This window comes from Phyllostomus discolor, chromosome 8 (assembly GCF_004126475.2).
Source record: "Phyllostomus discolor isolate MPI-MPIP mPhyDis1 chromosome 8, mPhyDis1.pri.v3, whole genome shotgun sequence".
Classification (NCBI taxonomy): Eukaryota; Metazoa; Chordata; class Mammalia; order Chiroptera; family Phyllostomidae; genus Phyllostomus; species Phyllostomus discolor.
The window spans coordinates 81,325,263-81,347,289 of record NC_040910.2 but is presented as its reverse complement, the minus strand read 5'-3'; the positions used below and the strand labels follow the sequence as shown (position 1 = coordinate 81,347,289).

The 22,027-nt window shown below is 34.4% G+C and overlaps 1 protein-coding gene across 2 annotated transcripts in view; it reads right to left on the bottom strand.

Moving 5' to 3' along the window:
- Positions 1-271: 271 nt before the first annotated feature.
- ATAD5 (ATPase family AAA domain containing 5) overlaps positions 272-22,027 on the bottom strand; it is a 49,771-nt gene continuing 28,015 nt past the window's right edge. For both annotated transcript variants that reach the window (XM_028519658.2, XM_028519656.2), the window contains 13 exons: positions 20,722-20,818; positions 19,593-19,669; positions 19,255-19,394; positions 19,003-19,153; positions 14,674-14,850; positions 14,268-14,401; positions 13,707-13,800; positions 11,946-12,010; positions 5,304-5,484; positions 2,807-2,988; positions 1,457-2,313; positions 618-776; positions 272-518 (listed from right to left, as the gene is read on the bottom strand). In XM_028519658.2, the coding sequence (XP_028375459.1) occupies positions 440-518; positions 618-776; positions 1,457-2,313; positions 2,807-2,988; positions 5,304-5,484; positions 11,946-12,010; positions 13,707-13,800; positions 14,268-14,401; positions 14,674-14,850; positions 19,003-19,153; positions 19,255-19,394; positions 19,593-19,669; positions 20,722-20,818 (2,393 nt within the window). In that variant the 3' untranslated portion in view covers positions 272-439. The remainder of the gene's footprint in view (positions 519-617; positions 777-1,456; positions 2,314-2,806; positions 2,989-5,303; positions 5,485-11,945; positions 12,011-13,706; positions 13,801-14,267; positions 14,402-14,673; positions 14,851-19,002; positions 19,154-19,254; positions 19,395-19,592; positions 19,670-20,721; positions 20,819-22,027) is intronic.

Sequence of the window (22,027 nt, the reverse complement as noted above, 5' to 3'; positions counted from 1 at the left end):
TGTTTAAAAGATTCTTATTTTAGAATAAAAAAATCACCTTGGAGATTCATATTTACAACTCAAGAGAGCACTAACACTTGGCTAGAAAGAGGGGGATTAGAGATACCAGGAAAGGGAAAAATTATGGATTAGTTTAGCAGTAAAACATCTTCAGAAGTATCTTAGTGAACTCTACCTCCTAGGAACCACTCACTCACATACAAAAATACTCCCAACAAAGCTAAATCAGATAGTACAAAAAAAATTAAAAAAGAATACACCACATCATAAATACAATTTGTAACTCAAATGTTTTCATTTTAAATATCTGCACACTAATATATACAAATAGTCTGTTTTAAATGTACATTAAGAGATACAAACTTCCAGGAAAACCAGTATAAAAATGTATATTAACGACCACATAGTAATCTGTACAAGGCACTGTTAAGGTAGAATATTAAGGGAAGCCCGCTGCCAAAGTATTCACAGTCTCTTTTGAAATGTTAAGGTGAATTCCTTCAAGATAGTGCAGGAACCTGTCAAAATTACAAGGCAAAACAATTTAATATTGATATTTCTATCAGATGAGAATATTCATCTTGAAATAGCTAACTAAAAATTTATAGAGACTTTACCTTCTTTTACTTTTTCCTTGTTCTTTTAGCTTCTCAGACCTACAAATGTTGCGAAGAGTTGGCAAGTATTCAATTATACTAGCTTGTCTAATCCCCAGGTTCAAAAGAGATCGGCCAGCAAATACACTTTTAATGACTGCTATCCTCTTCCGAGCACAGCTGTAAATTAAAAGTAATGCATTACTTTTTATTTTTAATGCCTGATAAAAAAAAAAGTAACAATCCCAAATCCAATCAGCTTCTGGTCTCCTTTTCCCTGCTTCTTATCTAGACTGGATCAAATGGATTCCAGATTAATTTCCCCGCATTGTTTTCAACCCATCAACCACTTCCATACTGAAGCATCTCTAATGGCTACTTGCTATCTGCCACAGCAAATCCAAATCCCTTTCCCTGTCATTCAAGAGCCTCCCAGCCCTGGCCAGTGCAGCTCAGTTGACAGAAGCCCTGTCCTGCAAGCCAAAAGGCTGCGGGTTCAATTCCTCGTCAGGCACATGCCTAGGGTGCAGTTCAGCCCCCCACAGGGGCATGCACGAGGCAGCAGACCAACATTTCTCTCCCTCCCACCCTCTTCCCCCAAAATCAATAAGCATGTCCTTGGATGAGGGTAAAGAAGTAATAAAAATAAATACGAGAGTCTCTCAAATCTAACCCATCCTAATCCCTCATTATTTTTTCTTCCTAGCATTCAGGATGGTCTCCTTAACTATCTCATTAGAAGCTACATTATTAATATCAATAAAAGCCCAGTATTTCAAAATTAGTAAGAAGAACCTAATAACTTTCCTGTTATCATTTATTATTAAAATATTAAAAAGTAAATAAAAAATAAGACTTACTCTAAATTAGCAGCCGAATGACTAAAGTACACATCGTTGCGTTTTTGTGAAACATAAAAAGTAAGGTCTTTCGTTGGATCTTTGCCTAATTTCTTGCAAGAACTCAAGGAGGTTTCCAACGCTTTTGAGATAGTAGAAGAACACTTAGTGAAACTGAGAGCTTCCACAGCTGCCTTTAATTCTCCAGAGCTTTGAGAAGTCCACACATCACTGCTTTCAAGACTAAACTCATCGCAAAGTCCACTTTTAACCTTTCCATTTGTCCAACTAAAGTCATTTTTACCAAGTTCCTTCCGTTCCCCTCCATCAGTTAAAAGGGCATCTAAGAAGGACATGTTATCCATGAACTCAGTAAGAGAATTTAAACAGTCGGAAACAAGGGCAGAACATTTTTTTTCTGCTGGTGTTTTAGGAGGACAAGGAATAGATTCAATATTAGACTCTAAACATTTGTTTAGTTCCTTTGTCTCTGAATTGCTTTCTTTGGTTTTGCTTTCTTCTGAATTTGAGGAAGAAGATGCAGGGTGTAGACAAAGAAATTCAGAAAAGTCCAATTTGGTGTCAAATAAGTCACTATCATCAAGAATTACCATCTTTTTCTTACGTTTCTTTTTTTGTGACTTTTTCAATGGCTTCTCTCCAGCCTGTTTCCTAGAAAGGCAGTTCATATGTTTTGTTGTTACACTGGTGTCCACGCTTACTGACGAACCACAAAGCTTTTCTGTTTCTGGAATGATGTCAACAGGTAGTGGAAGAATGAACTCAAGATTACTATATAAAAAATCTACACTCTGCATTTGGAATTCTGTAAGAAGCTGGATGAGCTTATGCCATTCTTCTTTTGTTTTGATTTTGTGCTGAAAAACAATTTTGAGTGAAGAAATGTTATGATACATAGTTTAAGCATTTTTCTATCCATAGGAATAGTGTCATCCATATTCTAAGTAAGAAGTCACTACCACTCATAATTTACTAATCTACAGTCAATCCCTTAAGCAAACAAAACAGTATTATAAATGTAAAATATTACTTTAGACTGTTAATTTGAAGAATTAAATTCTCTACATTCAGTATATACCCCAATTCAATAATTAGAAGCTCATTTATTTTAAAAATACTTCTCTGAAATTTTTAATCTGAAATATTTCTAAATTCTAGTCTCAATACTATTACAGGCACTTAGAGCAATGCCTGTGCATCATCTGTCATAGGTCGAATGTGTTGAAATCAGTAACCTGAAGCCTGTAACAATTGTGAGCACATTTAAGTTAACCTCAAGACTCAAAAGATAGAAGTGTTGAGATGAGAATGAATATAAATTTAGCATTCCAAACTAGACATTGTAAATACCTTTAAAAATGAAAATAAGTCTTCAGATGGAGAAAAAATATTCTTAAGGCCAAACAAGGTATCAACACAGCCAGTGTCACATTTGGGAAGGTCTCTAGGATTCCTTTTAGTATTTTTAGGGTTATTTTTGGAATTAGGGCCATCTTCAGAGCAATTCAATTGCACATTTCTGCTGTTTCCTCCTTCAAAGTTAATAAAAGAAAATCTTAATCATATTTTTAAGAAACTGTAACAAACACTTATTTAAACACTAAGATCCTTGGGCATCTTTTGATCCTGTACCCCCGTTTTGTTTTTCCCCACTTATGTATTTAATTCATAAGCACATAATACAAACATCATCTCTGGCATACAGAGGTTAAGTGAGGTGGTGGTGATAGGCTTACAAAACAATTCAACAGAAAAAAGTGCAAGAATTCAAGGCTTCCAGTGCTTTAGAACACTTAGTAAAGCAGGGAGCCTCTATGTTTATAAATGTGTAAGTAACAATTTGTTCAAGGACTATAAACAGACAAATCACAGAGGAAATACAAATATCTAAAAAAACCCTTGCCTAGTGATCATGGAAATATAAATTAAGATGTTCATTTTTTCACCTTTTAAATTGGCAAATTAAAGTGACTGATAACCTAGTTTGTCCAACGCACACATAAAAGAGCCATCACATACTCTTTGTGGGAACACAGACTTGCAACGAATGTAAAATGTAGAGCCGTTGGCCCCACTCCTAGAATTCCCTCCAACAGAAGTCCTCACAGACGTGCTCAAGGGTATATGTATAAAGATATTCACTGCATGCTTTAATGACAAACTGAAGATAACTTAAATGTCTCCAAATAGATGGTTAATTAAATTCTTATATCCAATCAATTATGGAATAGCATGCAGCTGTGAAAGAGTGTGGTAGAACTGTAAGTAGTGACGATAAATTTTTGAGTGAATCAATTGTGTAGTTTAACAATATATATAGTATTGGTTAATTTTGCTAAATAGGCAGCAAAATTTGTATATGCCTAAAGGTCTAACAGTGGCTACATTTAAGAAGTGAGAAAGATAGCCCTGGCTGGCATAGCTCAGTGGATTGAGCTTGGGCTGGGAACCAAAGTGTCCCAGGTTCAATTCCCAGCCAGGGTACATTCCTGGGTTGCAGGCCATAACCCCCAGCAACTGCACATTGATGTTTCTCTCTCTCTCTATCTCCCTCCCTTCCCTCTCTAAAAAAAAAAGTAAATAAATAAAATGTTAAAAAATTAAAAAAAAAAAAAAAGAAGTGAGAAAGATCCTTTATTTTTCACTTTACATATTTCTGTACTGTTTGAATTCCCAATGAGTGTTTTTTTTTAATAGAAAGAAACGAAACATAAAAGGTCATCAAGAAAAAATAATGCCATACATATTTGTGTCTTCTAAAGTCTTAGTATATAGTGTTTTATATCCAATAGCATGGTGATAATTATTAACTATAACAGGTTATTTTTCATATTTTTAAAATTTTTTTTAGTTGTGTATTTTTAAATATTTTATTTACTTTTAGAGAGAGTAGGAGCGAGGGAGGGAGGGAGAAAGAAAGGGAGAGAAATATCAATCAGTTGCCTCTTGCACACCCCCAACCCGGGACCTGGCCCGCAACCCAGGCATGTGCGCTGACTGGGAATCAAACCAGTGACTTTCTGGTTCACAGGACAACACCCAAACCACTGAGCCACACCAGCCAGGGCTCCTGTCTTATTTTTAACATTTTCTTTCAAGAAATAGTGAAAGCTACAGCTTATATTGAATTACATGTTAGTCCACATTGAAAAAGAATATATTAAAATTTTGAACTAATCAAAGAAAAAACTGATATGGGATTAACACTACAGAACTTCACCTTGATTGTGTTTAAATATTTGTGTATTTCCCCGAGCAGGATCTGTACCTATAGAACTGTGACAATGGAGCATGGAAACCACAAACTAGAACTTCTTCAGGGAAGGAACCATGTCTTATTTATGTAAACACGGGACCTGGCATAGAGAAAGTCCTCAATAAATGTCCGTGACTTGAATTAGATAATGATGACTGAAGATCAATCATACAACAAAGCATTTCTGAAATGATAAGGTTCTTAGGAAAAACAGAATTATAAGCTACTGAGGAACCTAAAAGGGACCTTACAATGCAATCATATAAAAATCATTTATATATGGAAAAATCACCAATGTTTTTAAAGAGTGATAAAAGGAAGTTGCTAAATAATAGAATTCTATTTGTTTATAAGAAACTATATATTTATAAATGTATAAGTAACAATTTGTTCTAGGTTCACTTTAATTCTATTAACCCACAATGTTTATAAAACTTTTCAACAACAAAATCAACATATGTGTTTATTTTTAAGATTAATGTGACACCTGGATGCTCAAAAATTTTTATAATCTTTTAAGTACTTTGAGATAGTATATATTTTAATATAGGGTCCCCTTACAGAAAAATCTGTTGTAACGGATCAACTTACGACAAAGGGATAATGGCCTTTCTTCTAAGAATCCACCTCCACTTTTAATCCAAAATTGTAAGTAAAGGATGCTTTTCCTAATATCACATGTGTTTGCAGTTAACAATGTTACAAAGTCTTTCACATCAGTCCTAAAATTCTCAGTTAAGCAGATCATCTGTAGATAGCTGGCAACATTTAGCTGAGAAAAAGAGAGGGAGAGGAAAGAAACATGGTCAATTGTAGCGTTAATAGAAACACATCAATAATACATGCATACAAAAATTTGCTAAAATTCACATCTTAAGCATTTACTGAGAATGAAACTGAGCTGCAAAAATATAAAGAAAAATACTAAGAGCAATACACTTATTTTATTAATTGTATGTATCTAAAATAGCAAGGCAACTTTTATGGAGATTCTCTAATCTGAACCCTGGAGACAGTTTTATTAAACCTTGGGAATATCCCTTAGGATTAAATAATGGTACACCTTGACAGAATATTTTATAACCATTAAAATTATCACTATAAATACTGTAATAATACTGAAAATGTTGTTATATAATTTTTAAAACCAGAGTTGGAGAACTATATTAATGCAGTAATAAAAGCATGTGAGTAGGTAAACAAGAAATAGAAACAAAAAATTGAAAAACAAGTGATTTGTTGGGGGTAAATGGACTAAGTAAAATTTTTCATTTAGTGTTACATTAATATTATTTTAATATTTTTTTACAAAACATATACAATTATTTTCCCATCATTGTTTCTAGAAAGTTTTGCCTTGAAAAGCCAAAACAAATAAAACTGTATTTACATTTCACAGATTTTATAAGACTACTATCATTTACTTTATAGTAAATAAGACAATTAAAAAATGTTCTGCTGTGAGACCTTTGGCACACATTATATATATATATATATATATATATATATATACACACACACACACACACAGTATATACACACACATTATGCCTGGAAACTTCTGGGACTTTTGCTTCCCACAAACATAGAATTCTGCTTTCAATATCAAGGGAGTACCTACTATCAGACAAACCCTATTATTGATAATAACTATAAACTCTATAATCAACTCAAAAAACCCAACTACCTGAAGGCACAAGAGAGTAATCAAAGGCAAAAGAAAACCAAAGGGAAATCAACACTTGGAGAAAAGAAATGGTCCTAGTGAATCCGTCACTCCCTTTTACGACAGCTAGTAGTAGCCCTGGCCAGGTAGTTCAGTTGGTTAGAGCATGCTTCCACATACACGAGGTCTGAGGGTTCAATCCCCAGTCAGAGAACATACAAGGACTACCAATGAACGCATAAATAAATCGAACAACAAATCGATCTCTCTCTCTTCTCCCTGACCTTTCTCTTTTTATCTGAAATCAATGAATACAAAATATTTTAAAACAAAACAGCTAGTAAAACTATGTGAAGGAAAACATGGTCATAAAGAACAAAAAAATAGGAAATCTGAGAAAAACACAACTATAAAGAAGAAGCAAACAGAAATTATACAACTAAAAACCACAACATCAGAATAAAAATTTTACTGGATGGCCTCATGGAAGAATGGAAGTGGCAGGGAAAGAAGTGCGTATAAACTTGAAGACAGATCAACACAAATGATCACATCAGAAGTGCAATCAGAAAAACTGGGGAGGGGATAAGAGCATGCCTCAGTGACCTGTGAGAAGATGTAAAATGTCTAATACCCATAATTAAATTCTCAGGATGAAAAAAAGGGTCAAAATGGGCATAAAATAAATTTGAAAAAATAAGTCTAAATATCCCTAGTAAGAGTAACAACATATATTTAAGGATTATTGATATCTAAGAACCACAAGCAGAAAAAACATGAAAAATATAAAATGTAGGTACATAACAGGTAATATGAAAAGTAAAGTCAAAGGCATCCAGAAAAAAATGACATATAAGCCACCACGTCCCCCCCCCCCAAAAAAGAAAGAACACATTACTGACTTATAACCAGAAACAATGATGACAGAAGATAATGGAATGACACCTTTCAAGGACTCATGGGAAAATGAAGAACCCAGATTTCTACATCTAGGGAAAATATCCTTTGAGAATGAGTTAAAAATAAAGACATTTTCAGCTAAATGAAACCCAATATAATCTAATGCCAACAGACCTGCTCTATAAGAGTTGCTAATAAAGTGCTTATATCTGAAAAGAAAACTAAAGAAAACTTGGGTCTTTGGGAAGGCATGAAGAACACCAGAAATTATAGTGTATGGGTAAACATAAAAGTTGACTTTTTACCCCTGTAGTTTCTTTAAATTACACATATGACTCGCTAAAACAATAAAGCCAAGAATTGTATTTGGGAATTTATAATATATATAAATGTAAAGCACTTGAAAATTAAATTGTAAAAGAAGGATGGTAAATGTACTTATGCTTTTGCAAGGTGTTTAGATTCTCTGTAAATTAGTACAATATTAATGCTAAATACACTATGAAATGCTGAACATGCATATTTTTTCTCTAAGGAAACTACAAAAAATATGTCCCAATCCATCTTATGTGGCCTGAAAACTACACACCAAAATCCTTCTTATATGTGGACACAAAAATCCATAACAAAATATGAGCAAATGAAATCCAGAAATATATAAAGTCAGTAACACATCATGACCATGCTATCCCAGGAATACAAGACTGGTCTGACATTCAAAAATCAACCAGCGTCATTCACCATGATAGTAGAATTTAAAAAGATAAACCACATGACTGAATCAAAAGATAGAGAAAAGTATTTGACAAAATTCAATACTACTCATGATAGAAACTCTCAGCTAACTGATAAAGAGCATCTGTGAAAATATACAACCAATATCAGGAACAAGGCAGAGATGTCCACTCTAACTTCTACTAGAAACTGTATTGAAGGTACCCTGGCACTAACCACTGCAATATGGCAAAAAGAAATTAAGGTACAGCCCTGGCTGGTGTGGCTCAGTGGATTGAGTGCCAGCCTGCAAACCAAAGGGTTGTGGGTTTGTTTCCCAGTCAGGGCACATGCCTGGGTTGCAGGCCAGATCCCCAGTGGGGGCCGTGTGAGAGGCAACCACACATTGATGTTTCTCTCCCTCTCTTTCTCTTCCCTTCCCCTCGCTCTAGAAATAAATAAATAAAATCTTTTTTGTAAAGAAATTAAGGTACAGATTTGAAAGAAATAAAAAGTAGTGTTGTCATGACAATCAATATAAAAATTCTAAGAAATTTACTACTAGAACTAATAAATGATTTTTAGCAAGATAGTAGGCTATAAAATCAATTTATTTCTTTTTAATTAAAAAATTTAAAAAATATTTTATTTATTTATAGAGAGAGGGAAACAGAGGGAGAGAGGGAGAAAAACATTGATGTGCAATAGATATATCCATTGGTTGCCTCTCATATGCCCCAAACTGGGGATCTGGCCCACACCCCAGGCATATGCACTGACTGGGAATTGAACTGGTAACCTTTCAGTTTTCAGGCCAGTTATCAATCCACTGAACCACACCAGCCTGATCTCAATTTATTTCTATATACCAGCAAAAAACAACTGAAATTGAAATCTTAAATGTAATTTACAATAACATCAAAAAAACATTAAGTACTTAGAACTAAATTTAACAAACTATGTACAAGTTGTGTACAATGAAAATTATAAAACATTGCTGAAATAATTAAACTGGTCTCCTAAAAAATAAACTGTTCTTGAAGCAGAAACTCAATAGTGTAAAATTGTAAGTTCTCCTAAAATTAATCTATGGATTGAATGCCAATCTCCATCAAAACACCAAAATAAACTGCAAAAATTGGCAACCTGTTTCTAAAATTAACAGAGAAATTAATGACATAATAGCCAAAACAATTTTTTGCAAAAGAATAAAGCTGGAGGACTTATACCCCTTGATTTCAAGATTTGCAGAAGTGCTACAGTAATCAAGACAACGCCACGTTTCCAGATGGATACAGAGAGCGGAATGGACTCACACACAGTCTACTGATTATGACAAACTGGAAGAAAGGTCGTCTTTTCAACAGACAGTGCCGAAACAATCAGATCTATTGGGAAAACAAAGGGCTCTTCAATCTCACATTGCACACAATTTTCCTCTAAACAGATCAAAGAGCTACATGTCAAAACGATAAACTTCTAAAACCCAATCTTTGTAAACTTGGGTGTGGTGAAGTTTTCTCAAATAGGATACAAAGCCCATGAATCATTAAAAAAATATAACTTGGTAAACTGGACTTGATTAATATTAAAGATTTTTCACTCTTTAAAATTAAAAAAAAATGAAAAGGTAAGCCACAAACTGAGAGAAAATATTTACAAAACAAATATCCGATGCAAACTTATGTCCAGAATATAAAAAGTCCATGAGACAAACAACTGACTTAAAAAATGGGCAAAGAGTTGAACAGATACTCTATCAAAGAAACCCGAATGACAAATGGACACATGAAAAGACGCTCAACATCACATCATTAAGGAAATGCAAATTAAAGGCATGAGAAACCAACATATAATTATTAATGTGGATAATATAAAAAACATAGATAATTCCAACTTCTGTTGAGTATATGAAGAACAACTGTATTCCCTTACATTGCTGGTAGGAATGCAAATCATTAGAAAATAGTCTGTTAGGCTCTTATGTTAATTGGATCAACAATTCCACCTTTTAAGAATTTAAGGAAAAGAAATGGAAATAAATGCCCAAGGACTTTAATGCAATTATTCAGCTCTTACACGAATATGTATTTAGTAGCTTTACTTAGTAGTAGTTTACCTGAAAACAACTCAAATATCTATCAACAGGTGACTATGACAACACATACTCATGTATGTGAAGTATTTCTATACAACAGAATACTGCACATTAATCAGAAGGAAAGAACTATTGGCACAGGTAATGTGAATGAATCTAAAAAAGCATTATGTTCTGTGAAAGAAACTAGAAGCCCTGGCAGGGTAGTTCAGTTGGTTAGAGCATCATCACAATACACCAAAGTTGTGGGTTCTATCCCAGGTCAGGGCACATAAGAATATACTAATGACACCATAATTAGGTGGAACAACAAATTGATGTTTCTCTCACTTTCTTTTCCCTTGCTCCTCCCTCCTTCTCTCCTTAAAATCAATAAATTAAAAAAAAAAAAAAACTAAACAAAAAATACCTAAGATTCTATTTACATGAAATTCTATAGGCAAAAATGAGTGACAGAAAAACACAATGGGTCATGAGGAAACTTTCTGAGATAATGAAAATACCTCAGTGGTACCTCGGTACTCATTGTTAATTCTTTCCAGAATTCATGACGAATGCTGAAACAGATGAATATCAAAGGATGAAGCATTTTCTTTTTCTTTCAAGATTTTTTTGTTATTCTGTTACAGTTGTCCCAATTTTTCCCCTTTTGCCCTCCTTTGCCCATCCCATACCCGACTCCCAGTCAACTCCCACACTGTTGTCCATGTCCATGGGTCATTCACACATGTTCTTTAACTAGTCCCTTCCCCTTCTTTCCACGTCGTGACTCAAGCAAGTGTGATGAGTCCTGAGCAGGTGCCAAGTGCTGAAACATCATTTATTTCTCATCAAAATGCAATGAGTACAGAGTTTGACAAGTTCTGAGGCCAATGAGTACCGAGGTATGATAGTATTCTGTTGTTTGTTTGTTTGTTTTTTAAGATTTTATTTATTTATTTATTTTAGAAAGGGGAAGGGAGGGAGAGAAACATCAATGTGTGGCTACCTCTTCCATGCCCTCACTGGGGACCTGGCCTGCAACCCAGGCATGTGCCCTGGACTGGCGATTGAACTGGTGACCCTTTGATTGGCAGGCGGGCACTCAAGCCACTGAGCCACACCAGCCAGGGTGACAGTATTCTGTCCTTGATAGATATGTTCTATATCTACATTTGGCAAAATTCATTAAGCCATACACTGAAAGTGGGTGAATTTTACTGTATATAAATTACTTGAATTCTCATACACTGGAGATCTATTTGGCAGATTCTTTAAAAGTTAAAACAAATAACATAATGCAGATGACTCAACATTCCACTTACAGAATTGCCTGGATAAATGTGAAAATCATAATGTTAAGTAAAAGAAACCAGATACAAAATAATAATGTTTCTCATTATTTGAAATTTCATAATTAAAAAACCTACTATTAAAGTTAATAAACATTAGAATAGCGACTACTTCTGGTGAGGAGGGGAATGCTGACTTTTTTTAAAACAGGCTCATGGGAACTTTTGAATGCAATGGAAATGTTCTATATTTTGATCTGCGTGATAGTTATATGAAGGTTTACATATGTTAATACTTACCAAATTGTGTACTTAAGGGCATTTTAACTATGTAAATTTAACCTCAATAAAGCAATCTTATTATAAAAAACTTAATGAACATTAGAATCTAATAAATATTTGGATAGTTGAATGTTGGTAATTATTTAAAAAAAAATAAATATAATAACCAGAAGTTTCCCAAAACTCAAAAAAGTTTAACATATCCTTAGTGCCCACATTTTAAAAATTATAACTATCATAGTAAACCAGGTTTTTACATAAGTGTGATACATAATTTATGATTATCAAAATTCAAAACTTACCACTGGAGGAGTATTAAAATTAATTTCTTCAAAGCAGCCATCAAACATTAAACTAAATGCTGGATCTATAGAAAAAGAATTTTTTTAACACATGATGACCAATAAATCACTTTTTCTATAAAAACATTCTGTATTTCATCATTAATAAAACAAAATACCATGCAAACTATTCAATAAAAATGGAATTTCTATCTTGACCTAAAGCAGCTATGATCTTTTAAGTAAATGACCATTTAACTTGTGATTACTACATTTTTTGTCAATATTTTTATTTTTTAAATTAAATTTTAAAAACAAATTATTTTTTAAGATTGATTTTTAAAGAGAGGGAGGGAGAGAGAGAAAAAGAAATATTAATTTGTTGTTCTACTTATTTATGCATTCTTGGGTTGCTTCTCATACGTGCCCTGATGAGGACTGAACCCACAACCTTGGAATTTTGGGACAACACTCCAACCAACGGAGCCACTCAGTCAGTGCTCTATCATTCAATATTTTTATATTACAATCACTAATTGTCAAATGGGCCATGAATTTGTAAGTGGAGCCTAACATAGACATATTTACCTAGAGAAATTCATACCAGAAATATTATACTAAATATTTGCAATGAAAAATATTAGAGAACAATTAAATTTTTTTTAAATCCTCACCAGAGGATGTTTTATTGATTTCAAAGAGAGACAAAGGGAGAGGGGAGTGGGGAAAAGAGAAAGGGAGAGAGACAGACAGACAGACAGACAAAGAGGGAGAGAAAAACATTGATATGAGGAAAAAACACTGATAGGTTGCCTAACCATACACGTCCCAACATGGATGGAACAGGCAACCAAGGTATGTGCCCTGACTGGGAACTGAACCTGCAACCAAGCCACCCAACCAGGGCTAGGAAACAATATTACAATACATTGTATTACATATAATATATTGTAAGTTTTTAAATTCAACTTTGCTAATTATTAGGAAGGTGGACTGATTTTGTCCATCTGATGATAGCTTACTTTAGCTAAAATCTGTGAAAATCCCTATTATCAGGGAGATGTAATCAGGGATTAAAGAATGACTAAATTCAGTATTAAGGAACTGCAGACAGGTTGGGTTCCATAAAATCTTTTGACCAATAAATAGGCATGGTGATCTAATTATAGTATGAGGAAGAGTCAAGAGAAGAATCTTTTATTTTCTTATCTAAAACCTCACTTGCCAGTTCATATATCTTTATATCTATATTCTAGGCTATTGTCAGATACCTCAATATCTAACACTCAAGGAAGTGATTCAAGGTAGTACCCATTTTTTAAGTAATTACTATTTGCAAGGTATTTTTTATATATAGACATTTAAAGATTTTCTTTATCTATTTTTAGAGAGAGAGGAAGGGAAAGAGAAAGAGAGGGAGAGAAACACTGATTGGTTGCCTCTCATATGCGCCCCCACCAAGGACTGAACCCACAACCCAGGGATGTGCCCTGAGCAAAATCAAACTAGTGACCTTTTGCTTTAGAGAACAATGCCTAACCAACTGATACACACTGGTCAGGGTGCAAGGTATTATATTAATTTTATAATTGCTCAAGGCTGCCAATCAACTGCAAATTTGAATAATTCTTAGTTTAAAAAATGATCTAGGACCCTTCTCATTTTAGAAAAAAGGATTTAATTTACTAGCAGACTATCAAAGGAACATTTCTAACTAAAATCAGAAGCTTTTCTGAAATATTTTCATCAAAAGTAATTAGCCGTAAAACCCGTGTTACCTACCACTTGTAGTAAGGATTACAGGTCTTTTAGTTGTTGCCATGAATGTTTTGATTGCATTCAAAAACCCAGCATCTTCTTCAAAAATGACATCAACCTAAGAATATTTATGAAAATATAAATGTACTCAGTAACAATATCCTTACTGGATAGCTGTTACGTATACTTAGTAGATATAGTATATGTCTGTTAGAGACAAAAATGTATGAATTTATGAATGGTGTGAATTCAACCCATGCTAAAATCTTACAACGTCTTACAACATTAAAAGAATAAAAAAAATATCAAACATTAAAACCAAAGAAATGCAGTCACCTACCACTGGGTAAGTATGACTCAAAATAAAAATACTGACTAAAATTAATAACCCTGAGTATCATTAATCATCTTTATGAAAAATTCTTCTATGGCTGACAGCTTCACTTGGTTTAATTTCAAATAGATCCAAGTAAGTATTCCTGCCTTTCTTGGTTATCTTACAATAATTTATAGTAACACATACAGTAATCTTTAGGGTAAGTTTTTATTTTGCGATCTCAGGAATGTATACCTCTATAAGCCTACCTCCTCAAAAAGAATGAGAGATGTTGCATTTTTCCTGTTGGGTTCCTCGGCTCCACAGTCTTTCACATTTGAATTAGTTGTGTTTGTAGATTTAGTCTGAATAATTTGTTTTTGTTCAAAAAAATTTTTGATTCCTGCATAAATAAAATATTAATATTTTATATAAAATTAACTTCTAACAGAACACTGGATAGTTCCACAGAATAAGCTCAAGCTAAAATCCTCTAGCAAAACTGAAACAAAATAGCAAAGCTCCTATATGAAACACACTCAGCATAGCTGAAGTTTAATAAACAGCAACAGGAATTCATGAAATAAGATCATATTTTTATGTATCAGAGTCATTAGTATTAAAAGTGTTAGAATTAAAAATGTGTTAGAATTACTTTGCAATTTAATGTCTTACCTTTATTATTTTCCAGAAGTTCTCCGATTTCTTCATTATTTTTTGTCTTGGAAGACACTTTAAAATAATTTGCCAAAGTTTTGGGTGGAAGAGCTCGCTTTGGTCCACTACTTTGTGGTGATGGTGGAGGAAGCTTCCTTGGTGATGTCATAACTTTCTTAGGGGAACTGAATTTTTCTGCCAAAAAAAAATTACATTTAAAAAATATTATAAAAATTAAATAGATAGTAAAAATTGAATTATCTACAGTTTATATTTCTATTCTTACCAGTTATAAGTCAAAGATGTAGGAATTTTCTTTCATTTTACATTCAAATACTCAATAGTCAAATATTACTGTATTGTTAGTCTATAGTATAGAAGGTAAAACCAGTCATTTGGAAAAGACACGCTTTTTCAAAGAAATATACATTCTTGAAGCAAATAATATTCATAATCCCTCCATTCTCCTTCTCTATACCTATGTGAGTTCAGAAAAGCCTGAAGAAAAAGTGTTAACAGCACACACTGAGCACATCACAGAACTTTGTTGGCTGGCTTCTGCTTAACACTGTAATAAAATGATATTGCAAACACAGAATATGTTCTTCTAGAGATGCTATGGAGAATGGACACAAAGTTTAAAAATAAATGGGTAATCCCTCCCCCTCCAGAAGCTGAAGGCTCCAGGCCTTTATTACAGAACATACACATTCTTCCATGAAGGCCCCGATTCAGTCCTTACATGTCCCATTTACTATCACACGGCCTCGCAGCAGACTCTGCTTCACATTCTGTCACACAGGCATACTTCCACGACTGTGTCCTATTCTTTTTTGAACCCCCATCTCCACGGATTTTATCATATCTCTTGCATACTACAGGGTTTCAAAATCTTTGAGTTTGAAAAAATTATCAGCCATCATCATTTCATAAAAATAGGACATTTTAACACCACAAGGTAAAAAATGCATAATTTCTACTTTTATTATTTTTAAAGATTTTATTTATTTACTTTTACAGAGAGGGGAAGGAAAGGAGAAAGAGAGGGAGAGAAACATAAATGTGTGGTTGCCTCTTATGCACTCTCTACTGGGGACCTGGCCTGCAACCCAGGCATGTCCCCTGACTGGGAATTGAACCAGTGACCCTTTGGTTTGCAGGCTGGGGCTCAGTCCACTCAGCCATACCAGCCAGGGCTGAAATGCATAATCTTAAAAGAAAAAATATTTCTTTTATTGAACAGATTTCAATTTATATTTAAAAAACCTCATTAGTTTGTCTTTGTTTTTCTACTTTTGTCATAGACCAAGGATTGCTTGATCATGAGCTGACATCAATCCAGATTGTTTTTAGAAAATACATTCCAATTTTTACTTTAAGACACTCATAATCACAGGACTTGACACTTCTCCACAGTTCTTGACACAGGACACTTCTCCAAAAAAAAAATCTTACCAAAAAATTAAAGCACTATAAGATCCAGCAATCCTACTTCTGGGTATATGTCCAAAGAAAACAAAAATAGGGTATCAAAAAGATATACACTCTCATATTTACTGCAGTTCTATTCACAACAGCCAAGATATGGAAGCAACCTAACTGCCCATAAAAGGATGAACGGATAAAGGTCTGATATATACACGTGGCAGAACATTACTCAACCATGAGAAAGCACATCCTGTCATTAATGACAACATGCATAGACCTTGAGTGCATTATACTAAGAGAAATCACAGAAAATCAAGTACTATATGATGTCACTTATATATGGAATCTAAAAAAGCCAAATTCATAAAAAAGAGAGTAAAATGGTGCTTTACTGGGTGACAGAGGAAAGGAAATAGGACAGATGTTCGTTTCAAGGCATAAACTTGCAATGAGTAGTAAATAAATCCTGGAGATCTAATGCATAGTATATTGAATATATACAGTGATAATGTATTACAATCATCGAACTTCCTAAGAGGCTATAATTAATCATTCCAACCACAAAAAGAAATAATTATTTAATATGATAGAGGTATTAATAATTATTTAATATGATAGAGGTATTAATTATTGATACAATGGCAAACATTATTATAATATATACATGTATCAAGAAGCCCAGCAAACTCCCAAGCACATGAAACAGGAAGAAAACTAGGGCAATGCATATCATAATTGCTTAAAACTAGTAATAAAGAGAAAATCTTAAAAGCAGCAAAGAATAATGAACACAAAGAACTGATACACAGTAAATGCATAAAAATCTCTGAGTTCAAAATAATGCCCCCAAAACCTATACAAAAACTCACTGGTCAACTTCAGAAATTACCAGGGCACCAATACTCTAACCTGGCAAGTGAAAGGAAAGAATGAAGTACTTCTCATACCTTTCCTACACACACTGTATTTCAAAGTATCCAAATAGTGGATGAGAAATAGTGCTTCTTAGAATTATAACTAAACAAACTAAGATACACTGAGTGAATTACAAAACCACCATTATTTAATCCCTAATGAAATGAGTTTAGAAGACAAAGATCATTAATGGCTACAAAATACCATCAGATAAGAGAGTGATGTGGGAACTTTGTAATGGATGGATTAGACTGAAAACAAATCATCAATCAATTTTCTTAAATCCTTGCCTGCAGACATGCTTATTGATTTGAGAGAGAGAAGGTGGGGGGAGGGGAGGGCAGGGGGGAGAGACAGAAAGCAAGGGGGTGGAGGGGGGTGAGACAGAAAGCAAGGGGGTGGGGGGGTGGGGTGAGACAGAGGAAGAGAAGAGAAGAGAAGAGAAGAGAAGAGAAGAGAAGAGAAGAGAAGAGAAGAGAAGAGAAGAGAAGAGAAGAGAAGAGAAGAGAAGAGAAGAGAAAACATCGATCAGCCACCCTACATACACGCACCCCTGACCAGGAATGGAACGTGCAACCATTTTGGTGCACGGAACAACACTCCAACCAACTGAGTCACCCGGTCAGGGCTTGTCAGTCAATTTAAATATCATTAAAAGTGGGATAGCCAGCCATTATGTATCTCCTGCTGTGATGTTATAGGAAGTACACAAGACCACCATATGTATGCTACCACCAAATGAAACCTGAATCTAATCAGGAACAGATCAAACTGCCAGTTTACAAGAAATATAAAAAGAGAAATACATTAATATCATGGAGATAAAATCAGCCAAATCCAGAATATGAGAAATTTTATGACAAATGATCCATTCTCTTGAACTAAAAGATATGAAAAGGATGAAAGAATTGTTACAGAGATTTAAAAAACTTAAGAGACACTAATCAAATGTAAGATGTAGGGCCATGTTTGGATTCTGATTTGAACAAACCATCTGAGAAAACAGAAAACTAAACTGTATATTAGATCAAATTAAGGTATATAGTTAATCTTACTAGGTCTACTTATGATATTCCGATTATGCTTTTTAAAAAGTCCTTATCAGTTAAAGATACCTATTAAAGTAAATTTTAGGATTAAAATTATACAATGGTCTTGAGACTAGTTTTAGAACAGCCCAGTTAAAAATTAAAAAGGGACCTGACTGGATAGCTCAGTGGGTTAGAGCATTTTCTAGGTTGCTGGTTCAATCCCTGGGCAGGGCACATGTAAGAATCAACCAAGGAATGCATGGATGAGTGAACAACAAATTGATGTTTCTCTCTTCCTTCCTCTCTTTCTTCCTCCATCCCTCCTGCTTCCTCTCTCTCTAAAATCAATTACAAAAAAAAAAAATTTATGCCCTGGCTGGTGTGACCCAGTGGATTGTTTGCCAGCCTGCAAACCAAAAGGTCACCGGGTCGATTCCCAGTCATGGAAACATGCCTGGGTTGCAGGCCAGGTCCCCAGTAGGGGGAGTGTGAGAGGAAACCACACACTGATGTTTCTCTCCCTCTCTTGCTCCCTTCCCCTCTCTCTAAAAATAAATAAATAAATACATAACTTTTAAAATTATAAATAAATAAATAGATAGATAGATAGACAGACAGACAGACAGACAGATAAATAGTTTGGGCAGGCCTTGGCCAGGTTGTTCAGTTGGAATGTCATCCCATCCAACAACAGGTTGCAGGTTTGATTCTGTCAGGGCATATACCTAGGTTGTGGTTCAATCCCTGGTTGGGGCATGTATGGGGGGCAACCAATCGATGTTTCTCTCTCTCTCTGAAATCAATAAAAACATACCTTTTTATGTTTTTATTGAAGATTAAAAAAAAGTCATGGGTGTGAGTGGCGGGGGAGGAGGGTTCTAAAAAAATAAAAATAAATTTTAAAATGCTAATTATTATTTTTTCCCCTTAGGTTTTATTTTTTCAAAAGGGTATGACAAAATAATTTACTTACTTGGTGACCTGCCTATGTTGTAGCTATTAAAAAAACAAGGTTTTTGTGCATTTACACCTTGCTTGTCTACTTGATGGGACTGAGTAGCTTCCTTTAGTTGAGATAGAATTTGTCTTCCACTGCGCTGAGAAGAAGCGTTTACTTCAAATATCTACAGAAAGAATATATTTAAAAAGGCAGAATGGTTCATGTTCTCTTTTAATTCAAGGGTAGTTACTACATTGACACTGTTCCACTGTAGCTGTGACTAACCTTGAACCCGAGCTCCTGAGCACAAGCATACACTGCAGCAGTTTTCCCCACGCCCGTTGGCCCTGTTATAAGGACAGTATTGCAAAGACGATTCTCTTCTTCATCCGAACTGCCTTTAAAGTCAATTCTATCCGACAAATCTGAAAAATTATTCAAATGCATATAAAATGATAATTGCTTAAGCAGCAATTCTACCTCACCAAACCCACATAAATGCTAAAAATTTAATGTGCAAAAACTAGAACACTGAACATAAAAATATGAGTAAGATATGTTATAGATGTTTTTAGCAAATTCTAAAACTTTTCATTGAAATGGTAAAAAATGACTCAAAATACCTTGCTTCTCATCTCTTTTTCCCTTCAAATTTTGTCTTTCTTCCAATTCAGCTCTTCTTTTCCAGTCTTTCAACCAACTGCCATAAGAAAATGTATGTTAATAAAATAATTCACAGAATACAGATAGACTACATGTACAAAGATATTTGCTGCAATATGGTTTACATTAGCCTCCAAAAGGAAAAACCTAAAAGTACAATGGTCTAGGAAAAGATACATTATGTTACACCCATATAAGAAACCAATACCCAGCAACTAAAAAGAATTTAGGTAGACTGTGTGATAACACAGAAGATGTCTAACATACAATGCTAAGTATACTCTAGATGAACTTCTAGAGCTAGACCACCTAGAGCTAGACCACCTGAGTTGAAATTCTAGCTCCATCCCTTTTGAGCTGTGTGACCTTAAACACTCAGCCTCTCTAGGCCTCATTCCTTATCTATGAGATAAGGACAATAGTACTTATACTATTGTTCTAAGAACTAAATGAGCTAAGAACAATGCAAGTACTTAGAGCAGTGCCAAGCTCAAGGTGTTAACTCTTATTATGGGTTGCAATTCCTTATATGAAATCCTTTGGGCCAGATGGGTTTTAGAATTAGAGTTTTTCAGATATTAGGATGGTAATTTGGTACATATGCTTACATAATAGCCCTAAAGAGGTCTGTGACAGTATATTCATTATCACTTACTATGTTTTAAAAAATGTATGAATGCCTATAAGCAAGATCAATAAAAACCACAATAAACTTTATCTAATCAAGTTAACATGCTTTCAGTTTTCAGAACTTTTTAGATGTGAAAATTGTAAAAAAGGGATTATGGACTTGAATTAGTAATAATATGACCCCATTTGCTAGGAAAGAAGAAGCTAATATATGCATAAAATATTTTCTGAAAGATTTTACAAGAAACCTTTAGTAGTGTTTACCTCTAGGAAGAAGAGAAGGATATTTACTTAAAATTCTTCTGTACTTTTTTAAGATTTTACCATATAATGTACTATTTTATACAAGTAGTTTATAATAAACTACTTTAAAGTTGTACTTTATAATGTACAACTTTTAGATTTTAGAATAAAATTTTTAAAAACTAGGTTCATAAACTATTTCTCAATTTTACCAACCTGTGCAACTTTTTTATAGCTAGCTCATTGCCTATGAGTTCACTGGAGTTCTGAGGTTGATACTTTTCTGTCCAAAGCATGTCTTCAGTTCCAGAATCTAAAGCAAAAAACACATTATCAAATATTTGTTCCCTGACATAAACATATATTCTTAGACATTTACATTAGTTTCATGTAACAATAAATATTTGTACAAATACTGTATTTATATTTACAAAATGCCAAAAAGAAAATTTCAAAACTTATACCGAAAATTCTTCACATCAAATTCCTCCCTCAAAAACCACCATAGAGTCTCATGACAGTAAGATTTAAAAGTATACACTTAAATTTTTAATAATAATTCAAGAAATATGACACGTGAGAAATAGTTTTTACCATACTGCCCTGGCCAGTGTGGCTCTGTTGATTGCCGAGTTGCCCCATAACCCAAAGCTTGGAGGTTAGATTCCCAGGAAGGGCACATACTTGTGGGCACCATCCCCAGGCTCAGCACCTGTGCTTCCCGGTTCACACGCAGAAAGACAACCAATCGAAGCTTCTCTATCACATTGATGTTTCCCTCTCTCCCTTTCTCTCGCTCATTGATATATCTCTCTTTCTCCCTTCCTGTCTCTCCCAAAGCAATGAAAAAACAAAATGAAATAAAATGTGCAGCTACAAACTATGTTGTAACACCACCACCCTGCCCCTGCACAGCTGACTCTCCACAGAGGATGGAGGTTGGCGGTAAGTGGTCACAGCCAATCCTTGCAGCTGCCTGGCCTGGGTAAATCCCTCCCACTGACCTGCCAACAGCAACCAAGGCTCAACTACAAGAGGAGGGTGTACTCAGTTCACACAAAGGGTGCACCTCAAGTACCCTGCTTGGGTGATAGGGGAGGCTGTGCCACTGGACCCTACAGGACACCTACTACGTTAGGCCACACTACCAAGACACGGAATCAAAGCAGTTCCACCTAATACATACAGACAAACACAAGGAGACTGACAAAACAAGGAGACAAGGAAATGTGGACCAAATGAAAGGACGGATCAAAACTCCAGAAAAAGAATTAAACAAAACGGAGATTAGCAATCTATCAGATGCAGAGTTCAAAACACTGGTTTATAAGGATGCTCAAAGAACTTAGTGAGGACCTCAACAACAAAGAAAAGATCCAATCAGAAGCGAAGGATACACTAACTGAAATAAAGAACAATTTACAGGGAAACAACAGTAGAGTAGATAAGGTCAAGAATCAAATCAATGATCTGGAACATAAGGACAAAAAGAACAACCAATCAGAACATCAAGATGACAAAA